At 44.3% G+C, this 12859-nt stretch overlaps 1 protein-coding gene across 1 annotated transcript in view; it reads right to left on the minus strand.

The window, feature by feature from the left end:
- LOC109846346 (patatin-like protein 3) overlaps positions 1–6755 on the minus strand; it is an 11149-nt gene extending 4394 nt beyond the window's left edge. Inside the window, exons 1-3 of the mRNA XM_020415571.1 lie at positions 6605–6755; positions 255–320; positions 5–157 (exon numbers count right to left, since the gene is read on the minus strand). Coding sequence (XP_020271160.1) covers positions 5–157; positions 255–320; positions 6605–6736 — 351 coding nt within the window. The 5' untranslated portion in view covers positions 6737–6755. The remainder of the gene's footprint in view (positions 1–4; positions 158–254; positions 321–6604) is intronic.

The raw sequence follows: 12859 nt of genomic DNA on the forward strand, positions 1-12859 counted from the left end.
TGACCAGCTCCTCTGCGAACCCGTCGAGCTTCTCGGCGTTGCTCAGCTCCGAAACCTTCTTGCCCCTGAAGAGGACGGACTCGACGTTGCGTTGAGAGAGGATCTCCTCTGCGGCCGCTAGCTTCGAGCCCTCCTTTCTAACAAAAACCCCACTTGCCTGCGGAGTTTAAGTATAAGTACGCATTTTCACAAAAAAATATCATACACTAATTTTGTGAAATTTAATTGAAAAATAAATAAATATCGGAACAAACCTGCACTCGAACATAACTGCTCGCGCAATTCCTCTGCCTGAACGCCATGGCGATCGCTTGATCCACCTGTGAAAAATTACCACCCAGCCCCCGGAACGTAACTCAGTGAGAACTTCAGTGGCATTTCCATCATTTCCAAAAAAAATTAGTTATGGGTTGTCAGTACGGTGTCGGCGCGCAATTCCCGCCGATCTTAACCGTCCTCCTTCCTCGACGGCGTCGGCTGGCCGCGCCGCGCTCCGTCCCCCTCCCCAGACTGAAACACAACAGATCCTCAATGCCGTCGCAAAAAACGGGAACCGTCCTTGGTTATGAAGCACGTGTGGGGTTTTTTTTTGATCGCCGTCGCCGTCGGTCCCATCCCCGCTCCTCCTCGACGGCGACCAGCATCGTCTTCTGTCGCACCGACCTCACCACCGCCGGCCCGTCGCGGCGCTGCGGAGGGGCCCTGGCAGACGCGCCGACCCGAAATCGGTAGCAGCCGCCTCGTCGGCGTCGCGATCGGAAGGACGAAAGGCGACGGGGGTCGCGAGATGTAGCAGCGCGCAGCAGGCTTATCGAAGTCGCTGATCGTGCGAATTCGCCTGACCTCGGTACTGAACGTCGAGCGCTGCCGGTGCGAAGAACGCTCCGCCTGAAGAGAAGGCTAGGGTTCGTGAGAAGGAGGTCGAGGGCGTTGGCCGGCGGAGAAGAAGAGGCGGCGTTGGGGGCGCTGGTAAATTGAAGTTGTTAATCAGTCCGAATTGGTAGTCTGAGTTTAAGTTAGTAGACTTAGAATTCTAGTTGAAAGAATACTAAGTTTAGTAGAGTTTTCTAGTTATTGATAAGATTAGAGTTATAATCTAATGCCTTATTAGTAACGCATATTGATGAGTTTAAAAAAGAAGAACGTGTAATAAATTTTGAATAGCTCTCGCTCCTTCTCTGTTCGTGATACATCAAACAGAGAAAAGGGTTTAATGCCGAATAATTCCTTGCAGAAACACACGTCTCTGTTCTTGTCCTTCACCCGCTCCCAAAATCAGCCCAAAGCTCTCTTTTGTTTAGCAGGTTTTGACTCAGTTTTCAGGTCTGAATTTGCGATCCTATTTTTCAAAGGGCCAACAAGTGGTATCAGAGCCGGTGTAATGCCTAAGTACCACCAAGATGCTGAGAGATGACGAGTTGAGAAGATGACGACCAAGGTGGGTTCGCTCACGTCTTCATGATACCGACTTATCGAGGACAATATTGCTTCGTTGGCATCAAGATAAAGCTACATGGAAGCTCAAGACGTGTGGGATCATTGAGGCCCGCGCAGGTGCGTCCGTGGAACAGGAAGGTCAGATGCGTTGGCGGCCATGCTACGCAGGGATTCTGAGAATTGGATGGTGATCGCAGAGAAGCAAACGGCAAAAGAGGCCATGGGAGACGCTAAAACAATGGCACTAGGAGCGGATCGTGTGAGGAACGCGAAGGTGCCAGACCTTGAGTCCGAGTTCGAACTTCTCCGGATGAAGCGAATGACAACGATCGACGATTTTTCGACGAAGTGACGGAAGGTCGTCCAACTAAATTCGGGCTTAGGCGGCGAGATGGAGGAGATATACGTCGATCAGAAGCTACTTCGGGCGGTACCGGAGAGATTCCTTACTATCGTCTCCATCGCTTGAACAATTCGGGACATCGAACGACATGACATCTCGATGGAGGCGATCGGGCGTCTCAAAGCCCACGAGAGAGGTGCACCGTGTTTTCGAAACCAGCGTGCGAAGATCACTATTGTTGACGCATCGGAGTGGCAAGGCAAAGGAGCAAGGAGAAACGGCGAGCTTTCCTCTCAACACCTCAACCAGTGTGTAGCGGACGAGGTCCGGTCGAGGAGCCGGTCGCGGACAGTGGCGGGCAAGAGCCGAGGTGGACGCCACCACGGCAGGCGGGCAGCACACTTGGCTGCCCTAAGGAAGCCGCGGAGGGAGCACGCGGCCGAGGCAAGGGACGAAGGCGCTTCGGCGGCAGAGGAGGACGTTCAGGAGGTGGTTTCGGCCATGGTGGCAGGCTCGTCAGGAGGGGAGAGTCAGCCCAGGCGGTGGTTCGAGACAGTAATCCAATATCAAATGCGTTTCATTGCGGAGTTACGGGCACTTTGCAGTCCGGAGTGTCACAAGCAACGCCGCATAATGAACAGGAGGCCATCTCACCCCGTTGCCATGATGACGAGAGCCACCTTGATGATGCGCGTATGTTAGAGGAATGCGTCAGTGTCATTTTGCTTAATGAAGAGAAGGTGATGCGGATTTACTTTAAGGCAGGGAGGCACATGTTGACAACTAACACTTGGTACCCTTGACATACGGAGCTAGCAATCACATGACCGGCCACCGAGACAAGTTCAAGGAGCTCGACGAGAACATCAAGGGAACCGTCAAGTTTGGTGATGGATCCGCGGTAGAGATCAAGGGGAAATGCTCTATCCTCTTTCAGTGCAACAAGATGGAAGCAACGTTGTTATTTCTGGTGAGTTCCTGAGGGTGTTTGATAGGAACGGTGCTCTCTTGATGAGGGTGACACGTTCAACTAACCGATTGTACAGGATAGAGTTAAAAACTTGCAAGCCGGCGTGTTTGATGGCGAATATTAACGATCCAGCTTGGCTATGGCATGCTCGCCTTGGGCATGTCAATTTCTTCGCCCTCAAGATGATGACTGATAAGAGGATGGCTTCCGGGTTGCCGAAGATCTTGCACCCAAATCAACTATGCGAAGGATGCCTCGTCGCCAAGCAAGCAAGACTGTCGTTCCCTTCGCAAGCAAATTTCAGAGCTCAGAAGCCGCTGGAGTTACTACACGCTGACCTATGTGGTCCTATCACCCCATCTACACTTGCTGGGAATAACTACTTCCTTCTTATCGTTGATGATTTCAGCCGATGGATGTGGGTATACATGTTGAAGGCCAAGAGTCAAGCTTGTGAAACCTTCAAGAAGTTCAAAACAGAGGTTGAGAACGCATGTGACCACAAGGTGAAGACATTGAGGACGGATCGTGGTGGCGAGTTTTTGTTAAAGGATTTCACCAAGTTGTGTGAAGACTACGGCATCAAGCGTCATCTCACTGCACCGTACACCCCGCAGCAAAACGGTGTAGTGGAGAGGCGTAATCGCACGGTGATGGACATGGCGAGGAGCCTACTTAAGAGCATGCATATGCCTGGAACCATGTGGGGCGAAGCGGTTAGGCACGCGGTGTACATCCTCAACCGACTACCAACCAAGGCGTTGCACGACCACACACCCTACGAAGCTTGGTTTGGTAAGAAACCCCACCTAGAACACTTGAGAGTTTTCGGATGTGTGGCGCATGTGAAAATTGCAGGTCCTTTACACAAGAAACTCGACGACCGGAGCACGCCAATGGTGTACATTGGAGTAGAAGAAGGAAGCAAAGCGCATCGCCTTTACGACCCTCAACATAGCAAAATGCGTGTCAGCAGGGATGTCGTGTTCGAGGAAGGAAAAGAATGGCAATGGAGCGCCGATGGAGTCGAAAGATCACCCAACAGGGTGGTGTTCACAGCAGAAGGGGAGACTGCAGCAACCGGCACAACAGCCGGCGCATTTCCTGCAGTCCAAATTGGACAGCAGGAAGACCGAACCATTCAGCAAGCCCCTGGACAACCCGCTGGCCGAAACGGACAGCCAGCAGCCCGCACATCTCCGGCAGTCCAAACTGGACAGATTGCAGTCCAAACTGGACAGATTGCAGTCCAGTTATCCGAACCAGCCCTCAGCTGGTTGCTGGTCCAAGATCAGTCAATGAAGCAGCATTCCCCGCCGTATTGGAGCCGACGAGAGGTCAATCTGGGCAGTCTACAGACCGATCAAAACAACCTGTAGCTGGCCGAAACAGTCCACAAACCGGCACAGGTTCAGGAACTGCAGTAGTCGCAGAAAACCCCACTGCATTGGAGCTGTCCGGACCTCCTGAAGCTGCAGTGATGACTCCAGTACGCTATCGATCCCTTGCGGACATCTATGCATAGACGGAGGTGATTGATCTCCCTGCAGAGGAGTTGTTCCTGATCACAGAAGAACCTGCAAACTACATTGAGGCTACAACAGATCGAGAATGGCGGACAGCTATGGAGAAGGAAATGGAGGCCATCGAGAAGAACAAGACTTGGGTACTCACGGAGTTACCGCGGGGTTCCAAACCCATTGGTCTCAAATGGGTGTACAAGCTGAAGAAGGACAATGAAGGCAACATTCTCAAGCACAAAGCAAGACTTGTAGCAAAAGGGTACGTCCAGCAGCAAGGCGTGGACTTCGATGAGGTGTTTGCACCTGTGGCGAGGCTTGATACCATCAGAATAATCCTCGCTATATCAGCACAGAACGGGTGGGTGGGTGGGAGGTGCACCATCTGGATGTGAAGTTGGCATTCCTAAATGGTGATCTCCAGGAAGAAGTTTATGTGATTCAACCTGAAGGGTTCGTTGTGAAGAATCAAGAGCACAAGGTCTACAAGCTTTCAAAGGCACTCTACGGTCTACGCCAAGCACCTCGGGCATGGAACACGCGCCTCGACAAGTGCATGAAGGGCATCGGATTTGCAAGATGCACTCAGGAGCAGGCGGTATACACAAGGAGTAACAGAGGGGATACACTCATTGTTGGCGTGTACGTAGATGACTTGATCGTTACGTGCTCGAGGGCGGATGAAATAAAGTTTTTCAAGCAACAAATGATGAAGGAGTTCGAGATGAGTGACCTTGGATTGCTTTCCTATTATCTTGGTATCGAGGTGGATCAGCGAGATGATTGTATTGAACTAAGGCAGGCGACCTATGCGAAGAAAGTTTTGGATCAGTTCGGCATGATGGATTGCAACCCGACTCAATATCCTATGGAAATAAAACTAAAGCTTGGAAAGGATTCTGAAGGAACACCGGTAGACGTGACGGAGTATAGACGCATTATCGAATGCTTAAGGTATCTAACTCACACCCGACCCGATATCACATATGCCGTGGGGATTGTGAGTAGGTACATGGAGCACCCTACAGTTTTGCATAGACAGGTTGTCAAGCATATTTTGAGGTACATGAAGGGTACTATGTCCTACGGATTGGTGTATAAACGAGGTCGAGGCAATGAAGAGTTGGTGGGATTCACTGACAGTGACCTTGCGGGAGATGTTGATGATAGGCGCAGCACAGGCGGCATGGCATTTTATCTAGGTGACAGTTTGGTCACTTGGACATCACAGAAGCGTTTTCTATTCACAAGAGTTATTTCGATCTCCGAATAACAGAGAGTGAGAGTGAGCAAAACTTGAGTGCCTCTGAAATCCATCACACTTCTGATCATATATTATCCTTTCTCCAACACAAACCGCTCCCCTCACTAAACGGCTTCATTTATCAGTTTTAGAACCGTTGCATTAGATGTGAATAACCGTCACATTTGGTGGGGCAACGACCTCATCGAAAGACTGTTTGCAAACCGCTGCTCTAACTTAGGCTCTGTTTGGCAAAACTAGCTGAAAGCTGCGAGATTATAGCTGAAAGCTGTTAAGCTAGCTGAAAGTTGTGAAATTGTAGCTGAAAGCTGTTAGCTGTGTAGCTAGTTGATTGACTAGAGCTGTTTGGCAAAAGTAGCTGTACAACTAGCTTAAATTTGTTAAATAACTAAAAGAGACATGCAATATTATTGATATAAAATTAGAATTATTAGGGGCAAAACGGAAGAAAAAAAATTGGCAGCTCCTTCCCAAAGACGAACGCTACTTGAGGTAGCTTTCCAAAAGCTACTTGCAAAAGACACAATCTCCAAAATAACCTCCTCCTATTTTTTGTCACCAAACAGCTCTACTAGCTTATTGACCAAGTCAATAAGACACAAGCTCTTAGATAAGACACTTTTTTTGGTTGCCAAACAGTGCCGTAATCTTAATCCTATATATATGTAAACCATATTGATGAGTTTAAAAAAGAAGAACGTGAATAAAACTTTTGATAGCTCTCTGCTCCTTCTCTGTTCGTGTACATCAAACAGAAACAGAGGTTTTTAACTGCAGAAAATTCCTGCAGAAACACGTCTCTGTTCTTGTCCTTCACCCCTCCCAAAATCAGCCCAAAGCTCTCTTTGTTTACAGGTTTTGTACTCAGTTTTCAGGTCTGAACTTGGCCGATCCTATTTTTCAAAGCCAACAAGTGGTATCAGAGCCGGTGTATGCCTAAGTACCAACCAAGATCTGAAGAGATGACGAGTTCGGAGAAGATGACGACCAAGGTGGGTTCGCTCACTCTTCAATACCCGACGTTATCGAGGGACAACTATGCTTCGTGGGCAATCAAGATGAAAGTCTACATGAAGGCTCAAGACGTGTGGGATGCCATTGAGCCCGCGGCAGGCGCGTCCGTGGAACACAGCATCGGCGCCGAAAAGGAACTTGCTCTCGAGGATGGTGAAGATCTCGTAGCTGAGCTTATCCATATCCATTCGAATAATTCGCGTACGAATTTTTATAGGACGGACTATTCAGGGAAGGAGGAGCGAACAGTTGCAGTGTTTTATAGTTGGAAAAATGGAGGCGCACGTTAGTGGTGGCCCGTGACCGTTGAGTACGACGAAAGAAGGAGCGAAGATATGCACTTCTCCCCGCGTTACCAGTCAACGGTTCAAGATGTTTGCCGCCGGTACTGAGAAGTAATGTTCGCCGTTGGATGTTCGCCATGTTTTCGTTTACAAAAAGCAATTCGTATAAAGAAATGATAGGGGCACACCCTTGGACACACCACCAACCACACTCCCCCTCTATCTACAGTGTAGGGGCCCCACATGTGATTTTTTAAAAAAATACACATGTGGGGCCCCTGCACTGTAGATAGAGGGGGAATGTGGTTGGTGATGTGCCCAAGGGTGTGTCCCTAGCACCCCTCATTCGTATATACTTTTTTTCCTTCCCCTTATGATTGATGATGGTACTAAAACTCTCTCCCTTGAATTCCTCCAAAAAAAAAAAAAAACAAAAAACAAAGATGAATAGGGGGAATAGGCACATCAGTTATTTAACAAAAAAGGGGGTGTTTGGTTGCACAATTTTATAGAAAAGTTTACTCAAAATGTCTGACAATGGCAATTCTGTAATATTAAAAATTTTCTGTAGATTTTCGTAAACTGTGTTTGGTTCAAAAAAATTTACAGAAATATTTTCTGGAAAATACAAAAAGTATCAAAATTTACAGAAATCAATTTCCTCTCAAATGATTCCTTATGGATTTTGGTCTTTTGAGTTTGTCACATCCCCTAGTTTAATTATACCTCTCCCTTCGTTTTCTCAAATTGTCCTCACACTCCTTTAATTGTGATGAGTTCAAGCTCACCTATTCTTATGATGTTAACTTTAATGGCACAAATATTAATGATTAAGGATGTCTTCAAATGATTCTGAAGGAAAACTCTTCTTTAAGTTAAGGTTTCTCAACGGTTTGAGAAAAACACTTAACCTTTAATTAATAGTCCTTTATCAAAGAGCGAAACCTTAAAGACGAAATTATAGTTGTAGATTGCAAATCTCAAATAAATTGAAGCCATTAGCAATTCCCTTTAAATTAGTGATTTCTTTTTGGGTTATCTCTAATGAAATTTTGTTTCAATGAAGTGTTGGATTTAAATCTAATTAAATCTATTTGTGAGCACATATAATTAATCTGTGTGTATTGCTATTCTTCAGGATAACCCACTAAAGTGATCAATTAATTTGGGTTAATAAGTATTTAAATAAATCATGGGGTTATATGTGCAGATACCAGGTTGTAATTGTAATTTGATGAGGGGCCAAATTATAAATGTACAACACCTATATATATGGGGTTATGGTCCCTAATCTAGGGTTAGCCACTCTCATTCTCTTATCCCCATCTAAAGAGATCTTAAGGAGAGAAACCCTAAGATTAGAAGATCCAAAACCCAACTCAAGTCCAATCCATGGATTCAGGTATAAGCTTCCGCTCTTAATGTTTAATCTCTATTATTTAATCACGCTTAGATCAAACAAGTGGTATCAGAGTCACCCGTGATTAATTCTTAGGGGTTTAAGTTCTTAAAATTTGGGTTTTTTTATCTTAAAAATCTCTGATTTTTCTCAGAACTGTTCACGGATGAACAGTAAATTTTCGTGAACAATAAAGTTTTTAAATTTTTGTTGGTTTTTCCTTCGATTTTTTTTTTTGGATCTGGATCAAGAAGTTATCTTTCGATTCTGGATCTGGTTTTGAAATAAAATCGAGGAATTTTTGGATCTATTTTGTTTGGTCATCGGTCCCGTGCTCCTCGCCGGCGAAGTATCGCTGGCGGCCTAGCTTTCGACTCCGACGGCGACGGCGGCGTCAGGAAACCCTAGGGTTTTGACCTTGGGTGCAGGAGCAATGGCAACGGCGGATTCAGAATGAAACCCTAAGGGTTCGTGCGTGAAAACGTGTGGGAATTAAGGAGGTGGTTACCTCAATTTTTGGCGAGGCTTGAAATCTTCAAACGAACTTCGCATTCGTTCTAAGGTGAGCCTCGCGCTCAATTCAAACGAACTTCGCGTTCGTTATAAGATGAGCCTCGCGCTCAATTCAAACGAACCTCGCGTTCGTTCTCTTGTGAGCCTCACGCTCAATTCAAGTCGAACCTCGTGTTCATCCTCAAGTCGAACTCCGCGTTCATCCTCAGGCGAGCCATGTGCTCAATCCAAACGAACCTCGCGTTCGTTCTCAAGTTGAACACCGCATTCATTCTCAGGTCGAACTTCGCGTTCATTTTTAAAACGAATCTTGCGTTCGTTCTCAAGTTGAACATCACGCTCATTTTTTTCAAACGAACCTCGCGTTCGTTCTTAGGTGAGTCTTGTACTCAATACAAACGAACCTCGCGTTCGAAGTTAAGAGAACTTCGTGTTCGCTATGGTTAAGCCTCAGCTTTTTCATATTAAATTATGAATCCACTTTGGTATACTTAATTTATTCAATTAAGTTATGGGCCCTAATTAAGCTATGGAAAATTCTTCTAATTCAAATTAAGTTGTTTAATTTGAATTAATTTTGGTAGTTAATCAATTATTCAAATAATATGACGCTAAGATATTAAGTTGTCTCTCATTCCAAATGATTAATTAAAACAAGATGTTGCCAAAGTAACCTCTCTTGTGTAAATTGATCATGAGGGATGTCAGATGTTTGTGTGTATGTTTTCGTGTAAATATTTAATCGGCCCAAAGGAAGGTTAATATTTATTTAGACTGCATATACATCTGTGATGATAAACATGTGACAATTATAAGGTTTACATGTGGATAGTGAATCGATCCAAAGATAGTTTTATTATTTGACATGTGTTATTATCAGTGTTTGATTGTTGTTGCAATTAATATTACTGTCCAAAGACTTGATATTAATGTTATACCTGATATCTTGGATGGGATTTGTCATTATTAAAATTTTATTGATTACTAATTATGGTTATTAATGTGAGCATTTTTTTTTTGTTTTTCAGCTAATGTATCTGATGTAACAATTTTTGCTAACATCAACTCAATTCCCATGCTAAATGGGATAAATTTTAAGGTTTGGAAAGAGAACATATTAATTATTCTTGGTTGTATGGATCTAGACCTTGCATTAAGAACCGAACAACCTTAACCTCTTAATACGGATAGCACTCCTGATGCAAAGAAGGAGTATGAGAAGTGGGAGCATTCAAATCGTATGAGTCTTATGATCATTAAGCGCGGCGTTCCGGAAGCCTTCAGGGGCATAGAATCCGAAGGCATTACTAAGACTAAAGATTTCCTTGCCGAAATTGAGAAGCGTTTTGCGAAAAACGATAAGGTAGAAACAAGCACGCTTTTAGCTCGCTTGATTTCGATGAAGTATAAGGGCAAAGGAAATATCAGGGAGTACATTATGGAAATGTCTCATATTGCTTCAAAACTTAAGGTACTTAAACTCGATCTTTGTGATGAGTTATTGGTGCATCTGGTTTTATTATCTCTTCCTGCACAGTTCAGTCAGTTCAAGGTCAGTTATAACTGTCAAAAGGAGAAATGAACTCTAAATGAGCTCATTTCATACTGTGTGCAAAAAAAATAAACAGGTTGAAGCAAGATAAGACAGAAAGTGCTCATTTGGATTATATCTCTAAGGATAAGGGCAAAAAAAGAAAGAATGATAATAAAGCTGCTAAGGGTCCAGTTCAGAAGAAACAACATAAGGATAATCAGGGTTGTTTCTTCTGTAACAAGCCTGGACACGTAAAGAAGGATTGTACCAAATATCACGCCTGGCGTGCTAATAAGGGTACATTCCTTACTTTGGTCTGTTCTGATGTTAATTTAGCTTCAGTACCTAGAAACACTTGGTGGTTAGACTCTGGTGCTACTACTCACATAAGTGTTTCTATGCAGGGTTGCCTGAGCTACCGAAAGCCAAGTGATGTTGAAAGACACATCTTTATGGGCGACGGATAATCGGTAGATGTGGAAGTAATTGGGCACTTCAGGTTGTTATTAGGAACTGGTTCTTATTTGGATTTGAAAGATACTTTTGTAGTATCGTCTTTTAGACGGAATTTACTTTCAGTTTCTGTATTGGAAAAATTAGGTTATTCTTGTTCATTTAGAAACAATCAATTCAGTTTATTTTTTAATTCAAATGTTGTGGGAATTGGTTACTTGAGTACTTATAACAACCTATATTTGCTTAATATAATTGCTTCTTATAATAAAACTTTGCATGCAGAATCGCGTGGTACTAAGCGTAAATTAAATAAGGAAAATTCAGCAACATTATGGCATAAGCGCTTGGGTCATATCTCAAAAGGTAGAGTTGAGTGTCTTGTGTCTGATGGTATTTTGGATTCCCTTGATTTTTCGGACTTCGACGTATATGTTGAATGTATCAAGGAAAAACAGACCAAAGTAAAGAGATTAGGTGCCAATATATCTTCGGATGTCTTAGAATTGATACATACGGATATTTGTGGGCATTTTCCTACGGTATCATGGAAAGGTCAACAATATTTTATATCATTCATAGATGATTACTCACATTATGGGTACCTATATCTTATTCATAAAAAATCTGAATCTCTGGACATGTTCAAAGCCTATAAAGCTGAAGTTGAGAATCAACTCAACAGAAGAATTAAAACCGTTAGATCTGATCGTGGTGGTGAGTACTATGTCAGATATGATGGTTCAGGTGAACAACGTCCAGGACCATTTACTAGATACCTAGAGGAATGCGCTATCGTCCCACAGTACACCATGCCGGGTTCACTTAGCATGAATGGTGTAGCTGAAAGATGAAACATGACTCTTAAGGATATGGTAAGAAGTATGATTGCTCATGTAGCTGAAAGATGAAACATGACTCTTAAGGATATGGTAAGAAGTATGATTGCTCATTCTTCTTTACCAGAGTCACTCTGGGGAGAAGCACTAAAGACAACAACTTACATTCTGAATAGAGTACCAAGTAAAGCAGTTGTTAAAGCACCTTATGAGTTTTGGACTGATCAAAAGCCCAGTTTAAAGTACTTACATATTTAGGGATGTCCAGCTGAGACAAGGTCTTATAGGCCAAATGAAAAGAAATTAGACTCCAAAACAGTTAGCAGCTACTTTATTGGGTATTAGCGAAGGATAAGTCTGCGCTAACCGCGCTGCGCCGGTTAGTTCTTAAAACGCGTTGAAAAGAACATCCGTCCACAATATTCAACATTGGTGGGCAGGTCTTGTTATTAATAAGCACGCAAAATGCCCCATGCCTTACACGCATGGGAGAATGTCCATCCTGAATCCTCAAGAAAGGATATGTCGACACCGCGGATGGCTCCTTTATATGATTAACAGATGTCGGCTCGGTTCGTGAGTCCTTTTACGTTCAGATGGTGAAAATGGACTACCACCAGAGTTCGATGTCTGGGGTATTGCTCATGCCCGAAGGCCTAAAGTAGGGATTATAGTCAACGTCTAATAGGCACGTTGCGGGTGACGTCCTAATTTCCCATTGAATGTCACAATGGCAGAGAGCGCTATGTATTCCAACATCATATGCACAGAAGTCGGTCAGAGAATTTCAGCCTCTCTAGCAGCGAACGTTAGGCAGCGGTAGCGGAACGGATTTGACCACAATAGTCCGTCGTAGTGCTGAGCCCGCGACTCAAACGGTTAGTACGGTAAAAGGCTATGATTTGCAAACTCTTACGTTGAAGGCTGGGTTAGTTGTGCTGTTCAGGAAAACGATATTGATTCAATTCACGCCTAACTAGCTCGCGTCGGCCGGGAACTAAGTCTGATTTCGCGTAAAAAAGACGAAGTTACGTCACTATATCCAATATACGTAGACACTCTTATTACTAGGTGTTATTGTGCTGTGTCTTTAGCTTAGCACCGGTCAGCATGCGGAATCGGACTGTGAACAATCCGCATGGCTAGCGGGCCGGACTCAAACGGTAGTCGTAAAAGGGGCATCAAACCGCCGTTGATGGCTGGGGATTTGCCCAAAAAATCCTATAAATACGCAGAGTCACCTGACGCATGCAGCTTTCATATAGTTGGTCTCGTGTGCTTGAGGCATC

This window comes from Asparagus officinalis, chromosome 6 (assembly GCF_001876935.1).
Source record: "Asparagus officinalis chromosome 6, Aspof.V1, whole genome shotgun sequence".
NCBI classification, from domain to species: domain Eukaryota; kingdom Viridiplantae; phylum Streptophyta; class Magnoliopsida; order Asparagales; family Asparagaceae; genus Asparagus; species Asparagus officinalis.